The sequence below is a fragment of the Cuculus canorus genome, chromosome 6, assembly GCF_017976375.1.
Source record: "Cuculus canorus isolate bCucCan1 chromosome 6, bCucCan1.pri, whole genome shotgun sequence".
In the NCBI taxonomy this organism is placed as follows: domain Eukaryota; kingdom Metazoa; phylum Chordata; class Aves; order Cuculiformes; family Cuculidae; genus Cuculus; species Cuculus canorus.
This window is the reverse complement of record NC_071406.1, coordinates 40,091,867-40,118,310: the sequence shown is the minus strand read 5'-3', so window position 1 is coordinate 40,118,310 and position 26,444 is coordinate 40,091,867. Positions and strand designations below refer to the sequence as shown.

Here is a 26,444-nt window from a genome sequence, read left to right as displayed (position 1 = left end):
TTCATCCCAGGGTTGCTCCTGGGGAGCCCAAGCAGGCACTCTCCTCTCCGGGCACGGATTCCGCTGCCGGCTGCAGGTGGAGCTCTGCAAGCTCAGGACTGGGTTTCCACGCAGTAAAAAAAACCACCAAAGCCACAAAACGTTTTCTTCTCATAATTGCATTGCCTTCTCTACGTTCGCGTTCGCCGCTGAGGAGAGAAAGGGAAGGGATGGATTTTAGCCTTCGGCTAGAGCGAAATGCCATTAGTGGGGCTGGAAGGAGGGCTCAGGAGGAGGCGTGAGAGGAAAGGGTTTCTCGGTGCTTCCCAGCTGAACTCCTGCTCCCTCCCCGCATCCCTGCCCGGAGCAGAAGGAGGCAGCGCTGCCTGCGGAGCCCCTCGGGAAGGCGACGCGCTCCCAACACCGGCACGGTGGGGCGGTGTCCCGGGCCGTGCCGCGCCGTGCGCTGCCGGGCCCGCCTCTGCAGCGGCCGCCCCGCTCCCGGCGGCGATGGCCCTGCTCCCGCGCCGCTTCCTCTGCTTCCTCCTCGGTAAGTGCAAACCCGGGGAGTGCGCTGCCTCTGCCCTGGGAGCGGGCGTGCGGCGCTGGGAATGGGTGTACAGCCTCGAGAGCAGGCATGCGGAATGGGTTTGTGGCACCGGCGGCAGCTGTGCGGCCACGAATATGGGTTTGTAGCACCAGGAACAGGTGTGCAGCACTGATGACCTCCTCCTGACCTTACGATCACCTGCTGACCTGTTCAGAAATCCACAGTCTCCAGCTGAGATTGGCTAGCAACTCCGAAAGCAGGTGGAAATCATTCCAAAGCAATAGGACATAATAAAACATCTACTGTAGCCCCAGGGTATGCCAGATGATGATGCCACTGGACACAGCCTTGGTTGTGGGACATTTTCTGTTGGGTAAGTGAGATTTACCAAAGAGTGTCCATGCTGGAAGGTGTTCCCTGCCATTTGTTTCAGAATTAGGAAGTAATTACTAAGAGTGTGCTTTCAGAGCCTCTCTTTCCCTGTTTCTGAAATGCGGGGAGAGGATGCAGCCAGGAGTGCTCTTTCCAAGCTGAGGTTGGGTGTGCTGGGTTTAGCAGATCAACTTTAAATCAAGTTGGAAGTTCGTGCATTGCCTGGCTATTTTCACAGGACGCTGCATGCCATGGTTCCTTTGTCCTTAGCATTTCAGATGCAACAGGTAGAGACTTGTGCTGTGCTTGTACCCTAAATATCTGCAGCAGAAAGCTCAGCAGGATCACGTCTTGGTACTTTCTATAAGATGTGTGTTTATTTAAGGTTACTTAGAAGGGAAACCACATATGTTCATCCTGACGCTGATCTTATATGAAATCAAAATCATCTTTGAGGAAGCATAGATTTGTCCTTTTTCCCCTTCACTCTCCCGTGACGGTTTTCTCCTCCAAACCCTGGTGAATAATGCATTGAGCTGTGCTGCATGTAGTGGTCTCTGTACCACCTAATTAACTATTTACTACTCTTTAGCTGGCAGTTATTCATGAGGAGGAGAACATGCTGTTAGATGAAGTGTGTTCTCCTTGCTCAGTGGCAGGGAAAGACTCCGGGTGCCTGACTGAGGAAGGAGCAATCCCATGCAGAAATCTGCATGTTGCTGTTTTTACTGCCAGCCCATGAGCCCTGCTGCTGCCTTGGGACACGCTCTTGGACAGCTTCCTTTGTCACTAAAGCAGCTTCCCTTGCAAATGGTTGAGAGGTTTGTGAAGGGTGAGCGTTGAGCAGTGGTTTGTGATGATCTCCTCCCCAGAGCTAAATTAATGGAGATGGGTCCTGGTCCAGGAAGGCTGGCATCGAGAATAAAACAAGGGCAGCTGGATTAAGGCTGATACTGTTCTGTTGTGCCTCCCAGTTGCTCATTTCTCCATTGAGTCAGAGTGTAGCAACTCCTGATGTGAGCTAGGAGCTTCCAGCATCCTTCCTGACTTGTGCCCAAAGCCACCGCTGGAATTCTCGGTAGCGGGGACCGAGCCCCTGTCTTGTTCCCCCCCCACCTTATTGTCCAACTGGAGAGCTTTCCTCTGGCAGCTCAAAGCTGTTGACTCCCAAGCTTGCGCGCGATCTGAGCCATGAAAGACTGACACAAACCCTCTCCCTGCTCCCGTAACCCCCTGGCCTACTGAAGCTGGGATCCAGATCCTGGCAGTATCAGTTGAGCTTTCCTCTTATGCAAGAAAAGCCTTTTTCTTGCAGCTCAAGCCTTTTTCTTAGAGCTCAAGTCAAGCAACTTTACAGCCAGCTGTGGAGTCTTTAAAAAGCAGTGATGGTCAAGGCATTGACTGCTTAAAAATAACCCTGGTCTCATTCAGCAGGCCTGAGATCCAGCTGTATCCCACGGTAACTGCTTCCATTAGAGGTAAAATTTGGCTTTTTCTGGTTTTTGGCTGTGGTTCCCTGCAGAGGCTGCTCAGAGAGGAAGGAATGAGCCATGCTCTTGCTCATCATTATTGGGAGCACAGGTGATCACCACCATGCTCTGCAGCCTTATTTTGGTGTTGAAGTGGTTACCTGAGGGCTGGGTTTCACAAGGAGCCTTGTCATTGCTGGTGATGATTTATGAAGCAGGATTATGGCTCGGAGCCAGGTCAAGGTTAGACAGCTGAGAGTTAACAGGAAAACCTTGCTAAACCCCACACAGGTTTGCACAGAGTTGGGTGGCATTAGTGCTGCACTACTTGCTGGAGTGAGGTGCGGGGACGTGCCAGTAGCATCCGTGTGTGTGCCCGAGGATCCTGGTGGGCATGAGAAGGACCAGGTGATGCTCGGTGCTTCTCACATACGTGCTAGCGGGTGGCTGGAGATCCCATGGGGATAGATATTCCCCATGCCGGTGTTTGCTGTCTGTTCCTGTGCCTGTTTCTGGTTGCACACAGTGCTGTGCTGTTCTGCTTCGATTTCTTTCGGGTTTAGGTAGCTGTATTATTGAAAGGGATAAGAGGGAATTGCAAATGAGGCCAGTAAAACATTAATATCACACTGACTCCCTGCATCTTCTGTATGTGCTGTACATACTTTTTGTATGTTTTACAGAAAATGATGTTTTCTTAAAAAACGAAACAGTCATTGGCACCATTTATGATCTGTCCTGGAAAATACAAAATTATGAATGCCTTTGTATCCTCTGCTTTGCTGCTAGGACCCCTGGAGTCAGGAGAAAAGGAAGCAACTTAAAACCTTTGGAGTTCTGTGGAGTGGTTTAAATTGTCTTAACTCATTTAAGCATTGCAACTTTGATCCTTGGGCTTTGGCCCACGATGTCTCAGGGAAAGGAGGCGGAAGTGAAAGGAGATGCTTTGGGTTTTCTGTACATACCTGTACACCCGTGTATTCCCTTTGCCTTGTACCCATCCCTAAACCATTGCATCTCATGGATTAATGCTATCAGTCAGCGCTTTGCGGCTGTAGTCACCCAATCTCTTGAATTTCCTGGACTCAAAAATAACAGTAATAAGAGAACATTAACACTAGAAGTAACAAGAGAGGGAAACCTGTGCCTGGCAGCAGGAGTGGCTTTGAGAGCCAGGCGGCTGCACTGCTACAGCAAAATTGTGTGGTGCATTAGGATTATTTGTGTCTTCCCTCACCCCAAAGCATGCTTGGTGATGCCTGCATGTGCTCTGAGCCTGAGCATCTCTTTTAGAAAAATACTTTGTCTTGCTTTAAAGCCTAATTGAAGGCTACTCTGGGCAAATCCTCCTAAATATTTAGAGTGTGTCCCTGACAGTGAAGTAAAACATTCCTCCTCCTCTTCATAGCATCTCTGAGATGGAGAGGATGCGATGCATTAAAAGAAAAGTATGTGAGTAGTGAAAAAGAAACTACTTCCACTGTGTAGTTTGCCATTCCACTCCCTTACATGGCAGCTCTATTCCTGTAGAAACTGGAGGTGCATAGGTTTGTCAGATACCAGCTGTGTTATCCAGTCAGGAAGCCACTTGGCTTTGAGAAATTGAATTGCGTTTATTAACTCAGAAATACTGTTGAATTAAACAGCTGTTAAGCGCTGACACTGTAATCTTGTATTTGTAATGACCCTGGAGGTTGCGGGTAATGAAAATATAAATGCCATGACCTGGAATGAAATTAGAGCCCTCATAATTGCTAAAAATGGGGTTGGCATTCTTCATGTTTTCACAGGGCTGGAAATCGTCATCGGGTCATTACAGAGTTGAGGGAGGTCTTGGAAACCTGCAGGTGGGAATCCGGAGTTAATGCCTTGCACTAGCAAGTTCCTTCTGCCTCTGTCACCAGTCTGGCTCCATCGGAGTTAGCAGGCATGTTTGGGGGAGGTTCTGGCCCCAAAGTGATGGCTGCGGTCGCATTCCTTCCTGGTACAGACCTCTTGCCGAGTGAGGAATGAAAACACTGCGGGGCAGCACTGGGTTTGGGGTAGAGGAGCATTAGAAACTGCTTCTACAGGGGATATGCGGCAAGTTTTGACTTGGTCAATACTTTTTCCTCTCCTAAAAGAAAATCACGGCTGGGGTTTGCTGGGCATATTCCTGCTCTGGATAGGTGAGTACTGGGGAATCCCAAGCCCAAGGTGCCAATACTCTGCTGTGGGTGCTGCCTACGAGCTCAGTGCTTTTAATCAGCAAATCCAGTAACGAACCTGCTTAACGGTTTCGGTCCGTTGTCTCCGCCCTTCTTCAGCTTGAGCTTTTCAGGGTTTCAGGCCACAGCCTGGCACCCTGGGAAAGCAGCCCAGCAGGGCTCTGTGTCAGGACATGGGCAGCAGCCTGGCTGAAAACCTCTGGCAGCGCTGGATTTCAGCCAAGGGTGGGATGTGATCGCTCTGGGCTTCTCCGTATCCTTTAGGTAACATTTGCTGGGAAAATGGCAGCGCTTTGTGTGATGAGTTGCAGAGAAGTGCTGTCTGTGGACATTATTGAGCTGGAAAGAAAGAAAACCTTATTGAGAAACCTGTTAAAAAGGACAATAAATTATTACCGGGCTGCTCATGTGTCTCAGTGACAGATTTTAGTCTGGAAACTGTATATTGGAAGCATTTAGTCAGACTGCTGTTCTTTGCAGCCTGTGATGATACTCACCTGGAGTTTTATGTCCAGTTCTGGAATCCCCAACATAGGAGAAGCAGGTTATGGAACCGTTGGAATGGGTCCAGAGGAGGCCACTGAGATGATCTGAGGGCTGGAGTATCTCTGCTATGAGGACAGGCTGAGGGAGTTGGGGTTGTTCACCCTGGAGAAGAGAAGGCTCCAGGGAGAACGCAGAGCAGCTTCCAGTACTGAAAGGGGCTCCAGGAAAGCTGGGGAGGGGCTTTTTACAATGGCCTGGAGTGATAGGATGAGGGGGAATGGCTTTAAATTGGAAGGGGAAGATTGAGATTAGACATTAGGAAGAAATTGTTCACACTGAGGGTTGTGAGTCCCTGGCCCAGGCTGCCCAGAGCAGTGGTGGCTGCCCCATCCCTGGAGGTGTTCAAGGTCAGGTTGGATGGGGCTTTGAGCAACCTGATCCAGTGGGAGGTGTCTCTGCCCATGGGGGGAGGGTGGAACTGGATGGGCTTTGAGGTCCCTTCCGATCCAAACCATTTAGTGATTCTGTGAATGCACCAAGAAGACAGAGCAGCTATTTATTTTGGTTTTCTCCCTGATTAATTTTTATAATTTTTTTATGTGCTTATTTATAGGCACTCTGTTTCAGTGAATAATATTTGCCCAGGAACCTATTTTTTTTTTTATCTCAAAGGCAGCTCATAGCTCCACGTAGCAGAATAATCCATGTTTAATGCACACAAACCCGTTGAAACCTGAACCAAGGGATTGAAGCATGTTGTCTCCTAACTGATGCCAGACACTTTTAACCTTGGTGTTAGTTTCCCTGTTCTTATTATAGCCTCAATCAACTGCAATCGCTGCAAGAAAGAATAGTCTGGGGGCAGGGGGAGAAGAACGTGTTTGCCTTTAGCACGGTCTTGAGATCCTCAGTGTGATGGCTGCTCTTTTCTCCCTGACTTTCTGCAAGACCAGCTCAGCTTTGAGACCAAACGAAGATCTCATCTCTAGTGGCATCCCGTGCCTTGTTACTATTTTAAAAACAACTCTATAGCAGAAGTCTTGGTGCTAGGATGCTGATGCTGGAAGCCACTGTGGCTGGTTCCCCGGAGTGCCATCCCTTCAGCCTCTGGAAGCTGCAGCACCTTCTCTTTGTGGGTGTGTGGAATTCCATGGGGATCCCCAGTTCAGGTCATCTTGTTCAGCGAGCTGACGTTTGGTGGTGGGAAACAGTCAGACCCAATTTGAACTAGGAAGGGGTGACACGGAGGCTCTATCATCCAAATCTTCAGCACATGTGTAAAAACTGCAGTCTTCCTCCATTATTTTAATCAAGGTGGATTATTTTTAAGAAGATCACGCTATTCATTAAGGATCTAATTATCTTTATAACTGGCTGCTCATGGCAGACTTTCCCCTCCCCTGATGTGCAGTCAGCCAGCAGTTGGGTTTCAGCATGCCTACATTTTGATACACATTCTCCTTCCCTCCTTCTCAGCTGGTTTTGATTTTATTTTACTTACTAAATGATTTTTTTTGGGAAAGCAAAATATTTGTCTTTCTGCCCTGTGCAGAATTCAGCTTGGGGACATGTGGGATAAGTCCTGTTCCTGGAGACTTGCTTGGCTGCTGCTGATAATTATCAAGGACGTATGGTAACTCGTGCTGATACATATGGGAAACCGAGGCAAGGAGAAAAATTGCACCCAGGTCCTGGCTCTTTGAACAACCTGTTTCCATGTGTTAATTAGTTAATATTATTTAACAGCAATCCTAGATGCCATCCGGAAGGACCTGGACAGGCTTGAGAGGTGAGCCCGTGCGAGCCTCGTGATGTTCAACAAGGCCAAGTGAAGGTCCTGCACCGGAGTTGTAGCAATCCCAAGCATAACTACAGGCTGGGCAGGGAATGGATTGAGAGCAGTCCTGAGGAGAAGGACTTGGGGTGCTGGGGGATGAGAAGCTCAGCATGAGATGACAGCATGTGCTTACAGCCCAGAAAGCCAGACGGTGTCCTGGGCTGTATCCAAAGCAGTGGGAGCAGCAGGGAGAAAGAGGGGATTCTGCCCCTCTACTGTTGTGAGAACCCTGGAGCCCTATGTTCAGTTCTGGAGCCCTCAGCACAGGGAAGACATGGATCTGTTAGAGCGAGTCCAGAAGAGGCCACAGAGATGATCCAAGAGCTGGAACACCTCCCACACAAGGACACTCAGAGAGTTGGGGTTGTTCAGCCTGGAGAAGAGGAGGCTCCAGAGGTACCTTATCATGGCCTTCTAGTACTGAAAGGGGCTTCAGGAAAGCTGAGGAGGGGCTCTTGATCAGGGAGGGCAGGGACAGAACAAGGGGAAATGGTTTGAAGCTAAGAGAGGGAGATTGAGAGGACGTATCAGGAAGAAATGATTTCCTGTGAGGGTATGATGCCGTGGCTCATGTTTCCCAGAGCAGTGGTGGCTGCCCCATCCCTGGAGGTGTTCAAGGCCAGATTGGATGGGACTTTAAGCAACCAGATCCAGTGGGAGGCGTCCCTGCCTGTGGCAGGGGGTTGGAACTGGACAGGCTTTGAGGTCCCTTCCAACCCAAACCATTCCATGATTCTATGAAGAAGGGAATCCCTCGTAACTCAGCTGAGTAGGACTGTCCTGTGCTGGGCGATGCCTTGCATAGTAGCAGCATTTGGTTTACATTTTAATTTTAATCCAATATTCTGCATTTACAGGAGCCATTAACGTGCAAACCTGTCTCAGAATGATGTTCATTGGGGAGGGCTCGTCTGTTATGCTGTAGGGGCAAGAAAATTGCTTTCTGAGGTGCTCTGTAGCATATTGACCTTGGGAGAGGAATAGCATAGTGCAGCAGTGTCAGTGCTTCCTGCGCATATCCTGGCATGGCAGGGATTCAACCGGAGGGGCTGGAGAAACTGTTTTCCATGGGCTTGTTGAGTCAATTGCTTGATGCTTTTGTAAGTCGTTCTGTCTTGCGTTAATTTAGTGCTTTGGAAGCCTTACACCATCCTAAAGCATTTCCATGTTTCTTAAATCCCTTGAATCCTCAGAAAATTAATCACTTTGATATTTAGGAGAACTGGACTTGTCCTTTCCACACAGGATGTAAATGCCTTTAATCTGATTTATTAACTCGGTGTAGAAAAGGGGAACTTCATCCAGTGGAACCCTGCTTCTGGAACGCTTATTCCCCTTCATTTTATTGCTCAAAGCCAAATAAATAGATGGGGTTTTTCCCCAGCCATCTCTAATGAGCTATTTTGCATACAGCTGAACCTAATTAAGAGACCCAAAAGGATATCCGAGGTTTTAATTTTGGCATCCTCTTGTGTCTGTGAGGGAACGTGGTGACTGATCCACCGAGCTGATGCTTTGATGATTTATAGTCGTTTAGTTTTTGCTTGGATGGGAGTGTTTGACTTTTTGCTGCTGTTTTATAGTTACCCCCAGCATTACAAGAGAGCACAAGATAAACTGCACAGGTGAATTACTTGTTACAGTTGAAGTCAGAACCAGCTGCCTGGCTTGGGGGCTTCCTTATTGTTGTTTTTTTAAGCAAGTGCCTTATTAAGCCACTGGAGCAGCAGATTTGATGGTATTTTCAGTGTTCAGAGTTCCCTGTCAGGCCAGAAGAAGATCCGAGGGCTGGAGCACGTCTGCTATGAAGACAGGCTGAGAGAGTTGGGATTGTTCAGCCTGGAGAAGAGAAGGCTCCAGGAAGTCCTGAAAGGGAAGTCCTGAAAGGGACAGTACTGAAAGGGGCTCCACAAAAGCTGGGGAGGGGCTTTTTACAAGGGTGTGGAGTGATCAGATGACTTTGAATTGGAAGGGGGAAGATTTAGACTAGATATGAGGAGGAAATTCTTCACAGTGAGGGTGATGAGGCCCTGGCCCAGGTTGCCCAGAGCAGTGGTTGCTTCTCCATCGCTGGAGGTGTTCTAGGCCAGGTTGGATGGGGCTTTGAGCAGCCTGATCCAGTGGGAGGTGTCCCTGCCCATGGCAGGGGGGTAGAACTGGATGAGCTTTAAAGTCCCTTCCAACCCAAACTGTTGTATGTTCTATGATAAGGTGTCACACTGGGAAGAGAGATGAGGGCGAAGAAACTTCCAACCCATGTACCGGCCGCTTTGTTAGCCCACACGGCCCTAATGAGGCATCTGGCTACAGAGCTGATGGCTGGTCTCACAGCAGTCCTGCTCCTTCTGGGACTGCAGAGCTGGGATGGAGCTGGGGGACCAGATACCAGTTCCAGTGATGGGGATCGGAGCTGCTCCGCTTGCTTCTTGCCACAGCTAGGAGGAAAGCAGTTGCAGCACTTGGTTTCAGCCTGCTTTGGTAAAGATGTGGTGCCTGGTGTTGCTTCAGAGCTGAAAAAAAAATAGGTAGGGATGTAATCCTGGGTGGAAAGGGTAGCGCTTTTGTTGCTGTGTGCCCTGTGTGCAGGTATGATGAGTGGACTGAGAAATGCAGAGTGCTGGTACGAGGCTGTTGTGGTCAGCAGGCTCATGTTCATGCCAAGAGCTGTGTCTGGCTGCTGGTGTGCAGCTGAGCTGGAGCCAATGCTTAGTCGCGATTCCCTTGTTTCCGTTTGACCTTCTCCTGTTACTGCATTTTACCTTAAATAAGTCTTCAGTGCCCGGTGATGTTTATCCCCAGAAGCATTTCATCATCCAGCCTGGATTTTGCAAGGCACAGCCCTTATGCTGGCTCTGCTCTCATGTTCATCCAGGCCATGTACCCTCAGAAATGGGACTTCTAGGAAGACTTTTCTGGAATCAGTGGTGGGACAGCAGTGGCAGAACCACAGTGTGCTCTCCAGACCCATCGTATGTTATACTTTGTTTCTGTAGAGTGGAAGCCTTTGGTTTCTTTGGAGAGGGCATCTGCTGCTCAGCCTTTCCATATGGTCAGGGTATAGCAACATGCAATGGTTTGGGTTGGAAGGGACCTCAAAGCCCATCCAGTTCCATCCTCTGCCATGGGCAGGGACACCTCCCACTGGATCAGGTTGCTCAAAGCCCCATCCAACCTGGCCTTGGACACCTCCAGGGATGGGGCAGCCGTGACTTCCCCTGGCAACCTGTGTCGGTGCTGCAGCACCCTCACAGGAAAATATTTCTTCCCAAGGTCTCATCTCACTCTCCTCTTTCAGCTTAAAAACCATCCCCCTCATCCTGTCCCTGCACTCCCTGATCAAGAGCCCCTCTCCAGCTTTCCTGGAGCCCTTTTCAGTACTGGAAGCTACTCCAACGTCTCCCTGGAGCCTTCTCCAGGCTGAACAGCCCCAACTCTCAGCCTGTCCTCGTGTGGGAGGTGCTGCAGCCCTCAGATCATCTTTGGGACTGTAACAGGGAACTGGCCCCAACCTGGCGGTGCAGGGACTTACTTTCTCTCCCTAAAGCAGCATGAGCAAAGCCACAACCAAATGTGTGTTTTTCAGGGGAGTATCTTATTTCCTAAAACTGAGCTTTTCTAGCCCTATCTCTTTTCGTTTAACAGTTTTTCCCTGCAGCGAGACTTCTTTTTCACCCCAGCTTGAGTGACTTCTCTCCCATCCAAGTTTGCTGAGTCCTTTGAAAGCTTTTGTGGCTTCACAGCAGTGAAACTGCTGGACAGGTTAAACATGGGGTGAGCCCTCCATCTGCCGACCTTGCTGGAGAGCTCTGTCTGTGCTTATAGACTACTCTGTTCAAGTAAGAGCTGGGTAGTTTCCTTCTGCTGCTCCATCTGCAGCCCCCCAGGGTGGAAGGGAGACAGGGAGCAGGCAATGCTTCTCATCCCTTCCCTTCTCCTAAACAAGCAGTGACAATGTGTCCAGGGCATCCTGGGATCAGCCTTCCCATGTTCTGGGAGATGGGCAGATGTTCTGCTCTCCCTCTGCCGTCCTTGCTGTGCAGTGATTCAGTGCCTTGTTGAAAAATCCCCACTCCCTTTCAGCAATTGAAACACCCCTGAATCTCAAGAATTCCCTCTTAATTTACATCCCTAATGGCTAAGATGGGAAGGAAAATCCCCTTAACAAGCATGCAGGAGGCAGAGGAGGCAAAGGGTACCTAGTTTTGGACATGTGAATGATCCAGAAGCAGTAGAGAGCGGGTTTGGGGCAGAGCAACTCTATGAATTAATGCTGCTGGCGTGAGAAATGCCCTTCTCGCATTGCAGGAGGTGGTGGGCATCTGCTTTGATGCCAGTGAGTCCCTCCATGTCCTGATGTCCCTGAGCTTGACTCTGACTGTGTGCTTGTGGATTGCCAGTGTGGGGGACAGGCTTTTCCCATGGACTCACCGCACCTGCCAAGCCCCTGCATCCATGTGGTGATTGGGAAATAGGAGCATCTTTGTGAGGACTTTGAACATCTCCACTTATTTTTGAGGTCTCTAAACAAGATGCAAGGAACCTGGTGCTTTTGAAATGCTGAGAGTGCTACGCATCTTCTGTTTTCCTTGGCCAATTTTCTTTGGTTGGAGGTGGTGGCAGGGTCATTGCAGACCTGGCAGGTTGGTGGCTGTGGGCTCCTTTTCTGCCTGTTAAATAGCAGATAAGGCTTTTCTGCTTTACGAAAGAGAACAAGGTGATGGTCCTTGCCTGCAGCTGAGGAGAGGGAAGTGTCTTGAGTTAAAAGCTGATACTTGGGGCAGGAAGGTGCCTCGTGCTGCCCTCCCCAGGCGCAGTGCACCTGCCTGGAGAGCCCTGTGCTCTCCTCCCACTGTGTTTGTTGAGTTCAGGAGGAAAACGTGTCCAGAACTGTGATGCAATGCTCCTCTAATCTGGGCTTGGAAATCACCGTGATGCTGAAAGCCTCCACAGATGTTCCTCTGCAGCAGGCTGGTAGTGAGAGGGAAAGCTGCTGGAGATGAAATATTGCGAAGCTTGGAAGGGAGGAGGGGACCGGAGGAGCTGCCTGGGGAGAAGCTGGGCTCAGCCTTCCCAGGAAGGGATGGGATTGGGGATGGGGTGAGCCTGTGCTGGTGGTGGGGCTTGGCCAGGCTGCTTGAGAAGGAGATTTGGATATCTCCATAAATCCTGCTGATCTCAAGCCACTGTACAGCCGCGACAGCCTCAGGAGCCACTGCTGGATCCCAGGAGAGGCTTTAAAAATACATTCCCCATGCAAAACCAGGACAGAAATAGCATCCCCCGACAGGACTCAGAGGTTTCGTTTCATTGCGGGGGTGCATCATGGGCTGTCAGCAAGCAGAGGTGTTGGCAGATGGCTCCCTGCTTTCTGAGACATTAAAGAATAATGTGGTGCCAGTTTCCCTGTTGTTTCCCAGCACCAACATCTGCGTTTTCCTGCTCCCTAGCTCCCGCTGAAGAGGGTCACCTTTTGCTGAGCACCAGCTTCATTATTTTCCTGGCAAACCAAGGTAGCGTTTTCAAACTTTCAAGCCTTCGTTGAGCTGCAGCTGCCTGAAGCAGCCCAGACACAAGAGTATTTTTAAGCAGAGGATGTTGGACCCTTCCTGGGGATTACAGGGCTGCAGATGCTGGAAGGGACAGTTGTGCTCTTCTTTCCTTTTCTCCCCAACCAGCATGGGTGACTTCCCCTCTCTCTGTTTTTTCTTGGTATGAGGTTTCTTGCACAAGACCTGGGCTTCCTGCTACATTGTGCAGTCGTTTGGTTTTTAAGCCCTCTCCGGAGCTGGACCCCATGGGGTCCTTTAGACCTTGGTGTGGACGCTCCTTCTCGGATGGGTGAGCTGCAGGGGAGGTCGATGCCCAGGGCTTGAGCTTCTATTGGGGCTCTGCTTGCTTTTTGGAGAAGACATCTGACTTCCTAACACCACCAGGGGTCCAGAGCTAAGTATGGAGCAGCAGCCTGGAAATGTCCCCAGATCAAGCATAGTAGAAGGGGTGGGTTGACACAGACTGGTGGTCAGGGAGATCCCTGGGATGGGTTTGCAGACACGCCACCAGTTCCCATGTTGATAATTTGTGGGCCCGGCCCAGCCCTTTTGCATGCTAGTGCTGCTGCCAGAAGTGAGTTTATTTTTAGTCCCGCAAGCGCTTGCTCTGTCCCCTGTGAAACCATCTGCTGCCTCTAGCAGGGCTGGTTTGTTGGCTTTGAGTCAACGAAGTGTTCCCCCTCCCCAAATTTTCTATATTTTGGCTTCAAACCGGGATTTTTTCATGCTCATCTTCTGCCTCCTGCCCCTGTGTCCTCTCCCTGCCCTCCCATGAGTGTTTTGGATGAGAAGGTTTGGGCTGGGTCTCATCCTTCCCTTGGTTTCATGCTTCAAACCAGGCAGAGCACAAAAGTGCTGGGGAACTCACTCGGATGTGACCCAGAGATGCTCCCAAGGGCGCCCAAGCCCTGATGTGAGGGTACCACATGCTCACTAGGTTAAAGATGAAAACTTAATTATATTGAGTTACTAATTAGCAGCAGACGTGGCAGCTCTGTTGAATCAAGACGGAGGTGCTAAGAAAGGTGCGTGGTGAGGGATGGCTTGGCAGGTCTGTTCGTAAATGTGGGAACACATGAAGGGAAGGGCTGGAAAGCAAAATTAGGGAGCATGGGGCTAATTAGCTCCCCACGTACAAATTGCTTTTCAAGGCTTTCCAGGGCTGTGCCTGCAAAATCCTCCCACTCAAAACCCACTCTCCCAGAGCCATGTGGTACTTCCAGTGGAGACAGAGGACTGTGGTCACCACACATCATTTTTGTCTCCAAGGTGAGTGGCAGGTCCTGGCAATCGGAGTGGGACAATATCAGGTTCGGGGTTAGCTGCAAATGACCATCTCCTTCTCAGCATCATTTGAGCCCCTATATTTGGTGCTGGTGAAGCCGCACCTGAAATCCTGTGTTCAGCTTTGGGCTCCTCACTCCAAGAAGGACGTTGAGGGGCTGGAGTGCATCCAGAGAAGGGGAACAGAGCTGGGGAAGGAGCCGGAGAACAAGGGTTGTGAGGAGCGGCTGAGGGAGTTGGGGTTGTTTAAATTGGAGAAGAGAAGGCTGAGGGGAGACCTTATCACTGTTTACAACTACCTGAAAGGAGGTTGTAGCGAGGTGGGTGCTGGTCTCTTCTCACAAGTAACAAGTGATAGGATGACAGGGAATGGCCTCAAGTTGCACCAGGGGAGGATTAGACTGGATTTTAGAAAAAAAATTCTTTACTGAAACACTGGCAGAGGCTGCCCAGAGCGGTGGTGGAGTCTACATCCCTGGAAGGGTTCAAGAAATGTGTAGATGTGGTGCTCCAGGACAGGATTTTGCAGGCACAGTGGTGTGTTGATGGCTGGACTGGATGATCTTAGAGGTCTTTTTCAACCTTACCCATTCTATGATTCTGTGAAGTGCAACAGAAGAAACTCCAGTTATTTTCCCAAGATTTTTCTAACAACTCGAGGCTAACTCTGTTTTTCTGCCAAACTACACGAGTGACTTGCCTTTTTGCAGCTAACCCTCAGGAAGCTGAGCCCTGGTAGATGTTTGCTGGAACTCTCCAGGGCATCAATCCCAGGGCAATCAACGGGATCTGGGAAGCCTTAAAAAGCCTTCCTTCCAATCGCTTGCTCACCACCACTCTCCCAATGGTCCCTGTGAGGTGGCAAATTAAGGGTCCTTGAATTTATGTCTTTTATGAGGCAATCAGTGCTCCTCTCAGCAGGGAAGGGCATTCATCACCGGTCGTGTGGGTCCTTACGCTGAGATAAATGCTTCTTCCAGCCACAGATGTCTTTGCACCGAGAAGTTATGCGCCCACGTGCTGCAAGGATGAATTTTTGACAGCTCACCTATATCACCCATACGGATGGAGATGGGGAAGATGGAGATAACCCCCTGCTTCATATCTAGGTGGCACCTGAATACCAAGCAGGGCTTTGGAGGTACCCTCTGCCTCCAGTGGGGTGTTCCCAGTGGTCACTGTGTGTGTTCCTGCAGCTCCCAGTGTCATTTTTCCCGAGGGAAGAGTCAGGAGCGTGCGAGAGGGGAGCTCTTTGCGGCAGTTCAGCCTGGGTGTAGTTTGCGTTTGGAGTTCGTTTATTTAGCAGCTCCTTATAGCCTTCACAAATGGGTGCTGTTAAGCACAGAGACGTGACTGCAGTTATTTACAGCTCCCTGCAGCTGACTTAGATCGTCTGCATCAGCAGGGCTGAGGGGGGGAGGAAAACTTTCTGGAATGAGAGCCAGGAGCTAAAAAATTCCTCCTTGCTTTTTCCCCCTGTTGTTACAAACCCTGAGCCACCCCAGTCTTGATGTGTTGATAGATGCGGGTTTGGTGGAAATCGGGGAAGCAGCAGGGAAATATCCATGGATTTAGGTGGAGACCATGTAGAAATATGGCAGGAGCTTCTTGCTTTAGCCTTTAAATATGCGGTTAAAGCTAAAACAAATTCTTCCCAGCCAGCCGAAAACAAAAGAGCTTTTCAGCCCCGCCTTGCCCAGCTCCATCCTTACAGCGTTTACACGACAGGCTCTCTTGAGTCTCGCTCTTCTTGGATGCTATTTGCCTCTGTTGTATAAAACAAAAGAGCCCCTCATGATGCTAAAAAATCAGATGTCTTCATGAAATGTCTTGGTCACTGGTTTCCCCAGTCCCACGAGGAAAAGGATTTGCAGGCAGACCCCACGTGTAGGTACAGGAGATGCAGTGGGGGAGAAGTCTTCCAGGAGCATGGTCTCTGCTTGGCATCTTGGGGGTTTCTAGGCCAAGCTTTGGCTGTTGGCATCCACAAGTCCTCATGGGGAAGGCAGAGCTCCTGGAGAAGTTGCAAAGAGCTGCTGGGGGAGGAGGAAGAAAGATGGTAACGTGCTGCCAAAGGAGCTAAGACAAGAGACAGGAGCAAAGACCAAGCACATGAGTTGTGCAGTTGGCTCTTTTGAGCTGCTTTGTTTGGCAGTGCTTAGAGCACCTGAGGTTTTTTGTTTCACTTGGTCTGGGTGTTTGTTTCTTTGAGAAGTAGGGCTCATTTTGCTGGATATACGTGGCTTGCAGCTACTCAAACAGGCATTGCAGCCCATTTGTGGTTCTGGGCTGCTTCCTCCACATGGTGGATTTCATATTTCTCCTGTCTCCACCCAAGGTGGAGCAGCCTGTTAAGGTGTTTTCCTCCACGTCTGTTCTGCAGGAGCATCAGAGAACCTTTGAGCATGGTTGTTTTTATGGTGCAAGGGAAGATTTATCTCTAGGCTCATCCGTGCTAACTGGGAGTGGGGAGGTGCGAAACTAGGCAAAGGGCGGCCTGGCCATGCTTGGTTAACTTCTACTTCTCTTTCTGCTCATGCTGTATCACTCTTGAATTTCTTAAAGCAGCTTGGGCTTCCTCAATTTCTCTCTGCAGTTTGCGTGTCTTGCTCGTTTCTGCCTGGCTCCATTTCCTCCTTTGCTCCACGATTCCCTCAGCCCCTTGTCCTGCTGCTTTTTAATCTGCTTACCTGCCCTGCTCCCCCTTCTCCCTTGTGCATCTGTCTCCTGTCCACACTTGATGTGTTTGCCGGCAGCATTTTCTCTGCAAGCTGTTTCTCCGACTACATGATGGACATAATGTTTGCAGGGCGTTTGTCCTTTGCAGTCAGTGCACAGTCTTCACCGAGGAATGACCCAGCTGATCCTTCCTTGGATGCTGGTACTCACTCAGCCATGTCACTTCTTCACTTGATTCATCCACGTTTGAAGGGATGGGAAGGGAAGAAAAGCCTCCTGGCCATCAATTGTCTTTCAGCCTGCCTGGACTGAGATTTCCAGTCAGCTCTCACATAAAATTATTGCACCTTCCCTCCTCCTCGCTCAGCACTTTGTTTCTGTATCCCAAACCTTCCTGTTTCAGAGCAGGGCTTATTTCTGACTCAGGAGTTGTTGCACAGGTGCTGTAGGGTCAAACCCTGGGTGGCATCAGCTGGGGAGAGCTTGAAATGGTGATAAACTCAGGTTTATTACTGCGATGATGAGTGTTTAACGCTCCTTAACTCCCTTCTCTTGCCTTGATAACTCACATTGCCTCATCTTGAGCTGGACTGCTGCAGTGGGAGGTAGCGTGGGAGCCCTGCAGCCATCCAGAAACCCTGCCAAGGGTTGGGGGGGGTCGCTTGTCACCCTCAGCGGGTCTGGAGTTCCCATCCATTGCCAGAAGATGCTGGTACCGAGGATTTGGGGGCTGCAGAGGGACTGCTCAAGGAGGGCACACGCCGGGCAGGAGCCGCTGGTGATGCTCTACGCTTTCCATATGCAGACGGCTACATAAGTAGCTAAAATCTGTTTTGTTTAAAAATAAAGCCCCACTCTTTTGCACAGAGTTATTCACGTGTAGCGAAAAATAGAGCTGATATGCGATGCCTGCCTGCAGTGTACTCCAGGAGCTGCAACAGCACTAGCTGGCACTTTGGGACCAATGGAAAGATATTATTTATAGCCAGGCTCAGTAAATCATTCCTCTGAAGGGTTTTTTGCTTCGATCCTGCTCCTTCTTCCCTTGGTGGCATCGCTGTTCTTTTCCCTTTCGACTTGTTAGCAACATTGCACTCATTGTGCACAAACTTGTAGTGAAGTAGGCAGCATCTCTTCCTCCTGTGGTCCCAGAAGGCACTGTGTGTGGCAGGGACGGGTACCCAGAGGTGAATTAAATCAGCGCCGTGCACGCAGAGATGAATTTCACTGGGCTCCATCAGAGACAGGTATTTGTTTCCAAGCGTGCAGATAAGTGTGAAGGCAGCCTCAGCAGGGGTCTGTCTGGGATTCCTGGTGTTGTTCGCATCTCCCCCCTCACCCACACTCTTTTTGTGAACCAAAAAAATGGAAATTTAAAATCCAAAGGCATGCAGAGAATTCTCAGCAGAGAATAAATCTGTGTCCTTACTTATTCACGCCTCACCTGGCATGTTTTGAATAATTGATTTATCTACTGTCAGGAAGGGTGATGGAGGGTGACGCTGCAGGGATGCGCAGAGGCGAGTAAAACCCCGAGCAGGAGATTTTGAAGCAGCTGATTGAGAGTGGGGTAGCTTTGATGTCCAGCTTTGTGTTGGCAGATACCCTCCCCACAAAAGCCGTGGGGGGAGCACATGGGGGAAGCTGCCATTGGGCAATGACCCCCCAGAGCGGAGCCTAACCCTGCTCGCCCCTCGCCTGTCTTCCAGCCCATCACTTCATTGCAGCGACGGCGTGCCAGGAGGCGGACTATGGCTGGATGATCCGGCACTACTGCCTGAAGCAGTTCCAGCTCAGCATGGAGGGCATTGGGCAGCGGCTCTGGTGTGACTGGGACGAGACTGTGGGGTAAGTGAGGTCCTTCTGCTCACCTCTCTGTTCCTGGCATCCCAGGACTTCCTGCACCCATCTTTTTTTTTTTGGGGGGAGGTGTAAGGAGGTCAGCAGTGGGTTTTATTTTAGGGAAGGGAACAAATGTGCTATTTCACTCTGCTTTGCAAGTGCTGGTGGCTCTGTCCCTGCTGGGTCCAGCTGAAGGGGCTTCCCCATCCCAGTTGCTTGTGGAGGGGCCACAAGGTGGAATGGAGGGGAGAGCGGTGAACATTACCTACTTGGCCTTCAGTGAGGTGTTTGACAGCGTCCCATGAGATCCTCACAGAGAAGCTGATGAAGTGTGGGTTGGATGAGCAGGCAGTGAGGGAGCTTGAAAACTGGGCGGAATGGCTGGACCCGGAGGGTGGTGATCTGTGGAGGCCAGCAGCCAGCAGTGCATCCCTGGGCTCAGAACTGCGTCTAGGCCTGCTTAACCTTGTCATTAATGATCTGGACAGCAGGGCAGAGCATCCCTGCAGTGAGTTCATTGATGACACCAGACTGGGAGGAGTGGAGGACACACCAGAAGGTCGTACTGACATACAGAGGGATCTCACCAGGGTGGAGAAATGGGCTGATGGGAACCTCATGCCATTTAATGAGGAGAAGTGCAAAGTCCTGCACCTGGGGAAGAAGGACCCTGGGCACCAGGATGTGCCTCGGGGCCACGTGCCTGGAAAGCAGCTCTGCAGAAAAGGCCCTGGGGGTCCTGGTGGGCACCAACTGCAACATGAGGCAGAAATGTCTCCTTGTGCCAAAGAAGGTGAGTGGTATTTGGAGCTTCATTAGGAAGTATTTCCAGCAGGCTGAGGGAGGTGATCCTTCCCCACTACTCAGCACTGGTGTAGCCACCCCTGGAGTGCTGGGTCCAGTTCTGACTCCCCGGTGCAAAGTAGTTGTGGACATCCTGGAGAGACTCCACGTAGGGCTGTGAAGGTGATGAAGCATCTGGCGCATCTCCTAAGAGGAATGGCTGAGAGTGCTAGGGCTGTTCAGCCTGGAGATGAGATGGCTCAGGGGGACTTTTATCAATCTCTATAAATATGTGGTGCAAAGAGGACGGAGCCAGGCTCTTCTCAGCAGTGCCCAGTGACAGGACCAGTGCCATGGGTGCTCACTGAAGCGCAGGAGGGTCCCTCTGAACGTGAGAAAATGCTTTTTCACTGTGAAGGTGACCAAGCAGTGGCGTGGGTTGCCCAGTGAGGTTGTGGAGACTCCATCCTTTGAGACATTCAAAAGCTGTTTGGACACAGCACTGGGCAGCCTGCTATAGGTGGCCCTGCTTGACCAGGGGATTAGACAGGATGAGGTGGACCTCTAGAGGTTCTTTCCAACCTCAACCATTCTGTGATTAAATGGGCTTTCAGGGACCCTGCCCTCAGCAGCGTTTGGAAGTTAGGATAGCGGTCTTGCTCAGTATGTGTGGAGAAACCACATGCCCCAGTGGTGGAGCTTCAGCAGGAGAAGACCACTGTTCTCACTATCTGCTGCATGCTGGGCGTCCATGTGTTTGTAAGGCAGCAGGTTTGCATCCCTGAATGGATTTGCTGTGAGATTTTTCTTCTTTCTCAGCACTGGGGTTCTCCAGACAGTCCAAAATGCCCTAACTCAACCTGAAAACCCCACAACCCTCTGAGATGCTCTCAGGTCCTCTTTGTGACAAATTCCCACCAGACCTGCTAGCTCGCCTGCTGCTTCTAAAAGTTGCATGTTGATTTCTCTTAGCAACAAGAGGGAGAGGCTGGCACAGTCCAGCACGGCTGTCTTCTGCTAAGGCTCCTGTTTGTAATCAGTGTCAAGGAATTAGCGGTGATGGATGATTTAGGAGAGGCAGAGATGTGGTCTGCTTTCCTGGTGGAGTACTCGGCAGCATCCTTGGGGGAATAATGAGTGTGATAAGGGAACCCTACTGGATGCAGCAGGAGCATGGATGTTGCATTTGGCGGATGAGCTACTATATGTGTTTGGTTTGGGCTTTTTTGGCAGTAATTTTTATTGCAAACCACCTGAATGATGCTTTCTTTGGATCAGCTTTTCCCTATTTATAATCAGCAAAGCTGAATTTTACAGTACTGCCGTGGCATAAATCATTCATAAATCATAAATCGTTGCTAGCTGTATCCTAGGCTGCATCCAAAGCAGCAAGGCCAGCAGGGCAAGGGAGGGGAGCCCTGTGTCCAGTTCTGAAATCCCCAACATGATGAGGATATGGAACTGTTGGAACGCATTCAGAGGAGGCCACAAAGATGATCGGAGGGCTGGAGCACCTCTGCTATGAGGCCAGGCTGAGAGTTGGGGTTGTTCAGCCTGGAGAAGAGAAGGCTCTGGGGAGCCCTTAGAGCAGCTTCTGGTACTGAAAGAGGCTCCAGGAGAGGTGGGGAGTGACTTTTTACAAGGGCCTGGATAGCAATAGGATGAGAGGGAATGGCTTTAAATCGGAAGAGAGAAGATTTAGATTAGACACTAGGAAGAAATTCGTCATGATGAGGGTGGTGAGGCCCTGGCCCAGGTTTCCCAGAGAAGCTGTGGCTGCCCCATCCCTGGAGGTGTTCAAGGCCAGGTTGGATGGGGCTTTGAGCACCCTGATCCAGTGGGAGGTGTCCCTGCCCATGGCAGGGGGATGGAACTGAATGGGCTTTAAGGTCCCTTCCAACCCAACCCATTCTATGATTCGATGATGATTCTCTTGGCGAGATGGTTTTGATTAAAGTTGCAAAGCCAGACCAAGGTTGTCCGTGTGTTGGCGTGAGAGGCTGAAAGAGAAAATACACCATATTCTGTACTCTGAGCTGGCTTTCTGCATTGTACAGTGTTGTGGTGCCATGGCCTTTCTCTAGGAAAACAAATTGGCAGACAAAAATGAGCTGTTGCGACAGAAGGAAGGGATCGAGGTCAGTTGGAAATGGCAAGCAGCTGTTGCCATATGCCAAAAATGAGAGTTTTTATAAGATTTTGGTTGATTTTCTGCTCTATGCACCTTTCTTCTGTGCCAAGATAAAATCTATATTTATGTGTGCATGTAAACGTACAAATCATAGAATGGTTTGGCTTGGAAGGGACCTTAAAGATCATCCAATTCCAACCCCCTGCCATGGGCAGGGACACCTTCCAGCAGCTTTTGAAAAGGACAGCTTGGATTTTCCTTCCCTTTTATTGTGATAAAATGGAGGGAAAGAAAAGAGAGTGGAGAGACTGTAGGAGGGGTTTTTTTAGCTCTGAGAAACTTTTGGTCCTCAAAAATGTTGCTGCAGCCCCTGGCCACTGTGGGAGTCTCCGCAGGACCTGTCCCTGTCTGTCACTGTGTTTGGAGACAGCATTGGAATGTGGTCCAGATGCAGTGAGTGGTAGGAGAAGGGGATAATTATCTCCCTGGTGAGCTCCCAACCCTGGGGACATCCCAACAGAGCCGTCCCCAAGCCAGGCTATCCCCATGCAGGGGCTGAGTGTGTCCTTGCAGCAGGACTTCGCTTTTGGTCCTGGTTTGGCGCTATCTGCAATCTTGATGAGATGAAATCCATCTCTTCCTCCAGACCTTCAACAAAGCCATTGCACAGGAAGCAGAGGTGTATTAAAGAGCTTGTTCTTTATCTCTGACATCCTGTTTTCTTCTAAATAGCTTCTACTAAACTTGTTATCCTTGAGGCACTTGGAGGAAATGTTGATAAACTCGCAGTGTTTAATTTGATTGTGTGAGTCCGTTTGCTCCGTGTGAACACAAGGCTTGGGGTTATTGGATAGATGACATTCCTCTGGTCCTCCTGCACCCTCAGGACATTGAGAAAATCAGGTAGAAATAGCTCAGCTACCGCTGCAAATCAGCTGCTCTGCAGGGATGAGGGTTTTGCATGGCCCCCTCCCTCAACACCGCTGTTCCTGGGTGTGTGTGGAACTCCCTATCCCCCTTTAGGAGAAAAAGTGACATTAGATGAGGCAGCAGGAGGAGCAGGGGAATGGTGTGAGGTGGGTGGTTGTCTCTCTGGCTTTAGGGGGCTGGGCTTCACTTCCAGCAGGGGTGAGAGGAACAAATGGAAATCAAACACCTACCTAGAGCCCGTTTCCTCTCCATTATCTCCCACCAAACTCATGCAGCGCTCCAGGCTTGGGGAAGAGTGGCTGGAAAGCTGCCTGGCAGAGAAGGACCTGAAGGTGCTGGTTGACAGTGGCTGAACATGAGTGAGCTGGCAGTGGCCCTGGTGGCCAAGAAGGCCAATGGCATCTTGGCTTGGATCAGACACAGCGTAGCCAGCAGGAGCAGGGCAGGGATTGTGCCCCTGCAGTCGGCACTGGTGAGGCTGCGCCTCGAATCCTGTGTTCAGTTTGGGCCCCTCACTCCAAGAAAGAGATTGAGGGGCTGGAGCACGTCCAGAGAAGGGGAACTAGGGAAGGGTTTAGAGCACAAGCCTTATGAGGAGCAGCTGAGGGACCTGGGGTTGTTTAGCCTGGAGAAACGGAGGCTGAGGGGAGACCTTATCACGGTCTACAACTGACTGAAAGGAGGTTTTAAGAGAGGTGGGTGTTGGTCTCTTCTCCCAAGTAAGAAGTGACAGGACGAGAGGAAATGGCCTCAAGTTGCCCCAGCGGTTAGACTGGATATCAGGAAACATTCCGCAAAAGGGCTATCAGGCAGTGGAACCACTGCCCAGGAAGATGGTGGAGTCCCCATCCCTGGAGGTGTTTAAAGCTGGGCAAATGAGGTGCTCGGACATGGGGTTTAGTAGTGGCCAAGAATGGTTGGCCTTGATGATCTCAAAGGTCTTTTCCAACCAAAGGATTCTATGGTTCTTTGAGTTTGGATGCTAGAAACCTGTCTGAAATGAGAAGGAGAGATGTTTGAAGGTTTTACCTCTGACAGGACCTGCAGCGTTGGGTCTGGAGCTCTTGTATATGGTGTTTAGCAGCGAAATGCCTGTCAGGCCCATCATTTACTGCTCAATTGAGAGTGACACGATGGGAACATCTGGAGAAATGAATTCTCTCAGCAGAGTTTGTAACTGGGGTTTATTGGTCCTGTTTATAGGCTGCAGCTTATCCTCCCTTCTTACCTTCAGATTATTAACTGAGGTTCTGCAGCACTGGTATCGCTTTGTTCAGAGGTAACGGAGGGGACTCTCTGGATCGGGTTGGCCTTGAACCCTCTGGACAAGCACCAACTCTCTGAGAAGGTTTGCCCAGCACTGCTGAGCTCTTCTGGCTTTCTTAGCTGTCCTGATTTGGGGAAAGCTGATGATTTTGATTTACAAAATCAAGTACCAAGGGAACTTGGCTGAGCTGTTACACACCGCGGGAATGGGATACCAGGTGTTTTTTAATGGAATAATTATTTCCAGAAGTTGGCCATGAATGCTGGCTCCTGGGAAAGGAGAAGGAATGTTCTGAGAGGTGGTTTTCCTTAGGTTGTCCGGTTTCCTTCCCTCTGTTCCTCCCTAAAGGAGGAGTGATCCGGTCTGGCCTCAGATGCTCCTGCTGGAGCCATGTGTGCTGGTCCCTGCTGGCTCGGCTGCCCATCTCCCGGTTCATGTGCTGGGAAGTGGCCTCTCTGGTGGCATTGTCCCATGGATCCCTGGCTGAGAGCAGTTCTGAATAGGCACCTTACTGTTGTTTCCCAGGGGTAGCAGCCGCCACCTTCATTATTTAGAACTGGTGCCGCACTGTGGCCTCTGCTTCACGATGGTGGCTGTGCCGCTTTGACCGGGAGCTCAGCTGAGTATTACTAATTATCTCGAAGATCAACTCGGCTGTTTTGATTCCAAGTCCAGATTCATTGCCGTGGTGACTGAGATGAGGGATTAGCTGTGGTCTCCCTTGGAGCAGCTATTTTGGGGAGTGGAGGCACTGCTGGCAGAGCCGGAGCTGCTGGAGGGGGCAGGCTGCTGGCTGCTCACCCACCAACGCATGAGCAGGAGCCGAGGACTTATAGATGTTTTCCCTGTGTGGTTTTAGCTCCCTGTGGCTGAGGGATGGTTTGGCACGGTGGGCTTTGCACAGCGTCAGACGGCTCACTATACTGAGCAGTGCTGCAGCTGCGGGTGAGCCAGGCGCCTTCAGCCCAAATATATCCCTAGGAAATCTGGGGATGGGCTTTTTGCAAGGGTCTGGAGCGATAGGATGAGGGGGAATGGCTTTGAATTGGAGGTGGGAGGTGTCCCTGCCCATGGCAGGGAGTGGAACTGGATGGGCTTTGAGGTCTCTTCCAACCCAAACCATTTTATGATCTTCTTATCTCATTATCTACTTATTTAACCCTGGGTTGCCAGGTCCCTCTTGGATGCCCCTTTAGCTCAGCCTTGCTGAGCTTATTTTAATTAACAAAGCGAAAGGAAAGCCTTGCGCTGTGGTGGGATTTTCTTCCCTCCTGAAGCAAGGGATGTGGGAAGGTAGGAAAAATCAAGATACTTATGGCAAAAGGGAGAGCTGTGAACCCCAGCCAGTATCCGTAGTGTCACAGCATCCACACCAAGGTGCTGGGGACCAATAGCAGATCATACTCCAATCTCATTTGCAGTGGTAAAAAAACCAGAGGCATTGCTGAGGCTTCACAATGACGTAAGCATTTGGATCCCATCAAACCATAAATCAGCCCGTGATTGCTTCCCACCAGCGGCCCAGCCCCGTGCTGACCATGGGTGTTTGTCCCCATATGGTCCCCGTGCTGCTCGGCCTCCTCCTGCCGCAGCATCCCTGAAACTCAACCCATTTCCATGGTGATGAGGAAAACAGTTTTAATTGTGGTTCACATTAAGTAGGGAAGAAAATATTTCGAACTAATGAAAGCTATGCTTTTCAGGGCAGGCTCCAATTCTGCAGCTGCCTTGGTCACTGACACTGCATTGTTTTTCAGCAGCAGCAGGATCCCCACTTAGGCTGTGATCCTCCATAGCGTGGGACATGGGTAACTGAGATTTCCCGATGCCTTTGTCCTGCTTGCAATGACATTATCTCTGGAGGCTTCGTTTTGGGAGGTCTGTGTTTAGGGAGCTGGAGGCTTGCAAAGGAGCTGGAGGGGTGTTGGAAGGCCATAAGCTGGACTTCTAACTTCTCTCCAAAGAAAGTTTTCACTCTGTGACTGCGGGTTACACTTTGTGGACAGCAGAAGTAGCATGATCATCCCTGCAGCTCCGGAGCTTTGCTTAGCTCTGCCTGGCTGAGCATGGCAGGGGGAGGTTGCCCTCCCAGGCTGGCCTGCAGGGTGGCAAGGAGGGCAGAGCAGTCGTCCTGGGCAGCAAAACAACCCCTGCAAGGGGTTTCGCCATCAGCGCAAACCGAATTCCCCAGTGGGACCATGCTGGCATGGTACTAACGTAATAAGGCGGAAAGAGAACCAGATGCTGCTTTGGAGACGCAGGGGGATTCACCACGGCTGTGGTAGGGAAGAGCACTCAGCCCCGGGCGTCAACACTGCTGCTCTCTGGTGGGATCTTGATCCCTTCTGACAGGGCATCGCAAGCAGCAGCCTGGGTCTGACCAGTCTGGTTTATCTGTACCCCAGCAAACAGATCCCTTTCTCCAGGAGCACCTGAAGCTTCTCCGTGCCACATGTCCTGGTGCTCTGCACCCGAGGGCAGAGGATGGATGGGAGTCTCAGAGGAGCCTCTCTCCAACCACCATGAGACGCAGCAGCTCAGGACTGCACTGCTGCTGGGGATGGACTCGGTCAGTGGCTGTTGGCACGTGTCTCTGGATGGCCAAGCGTATTTAGGAGAGCGAGTGGCGGACATGGAAGCACTCAGCTGCAGTGCAGAGTTCAGCTTTGGGGTTAGTTGGGTCTCCCTCAGCCTGTGACAGTCAGGCAGCGCTTTGTGTGAAGGGCAGGAATCTTCTCTAGATGAGCAGACTCGCTTTCCCTTGGCCAGGAGCTCAGGATTCACCTCTGCGCTTCTCGCTGCTGCTGCAGATGCTTCCTTCTCCCTCTAGGTCCCTCCTGCTTGCTCCCTGTGGGCCTCCTGCCAAGGGCACGATTCCACCCAGAGCAGGGAGGCTGTAACAAAGACGGAGGACATGAAAATAAAAGGGACAAGAGATTTAGGGTGTCTTGAGCGACAGCTGCAGACCCTCTGTCAGGATGGAGGGATCTCCTTCCACACCTGGTTGTAGACCCACAGCCAGTGTGGCTCCTCGCCTCGAGTCCATCCTCTCTGCAGCCGCTGCACATGGAGCTGCCTG

The 26,444-nt window shown here is 50.7% G+C and overlaps 1 protein-coding gene across 1 annotated transcript in view; it reads left to right on the top strand.

The window, feature by feature from the left end:
• The window catches only part of LOC104067393 (RNA-binding protein 44), a 41,411-nt gene that overhangs the window by 12,926 nt on the left and 2,041 nt on the right, over nucleotides 1-26,444 (top strand). The window contains exons 12-13 of the mRNA XM_054070562.1: nucleotides 232-529; nucleotides 18,122-18,260. Coding sequence (XP_053926537.1) covers nucleotides 232-529; nucleotides 18,122-18,260 — 437 coding nt within the window. The remainder of the gene's footprint in view (nucleotides 1-231; nucleotides 530-18,121; nucleotides 18,261-26,444) is intronic.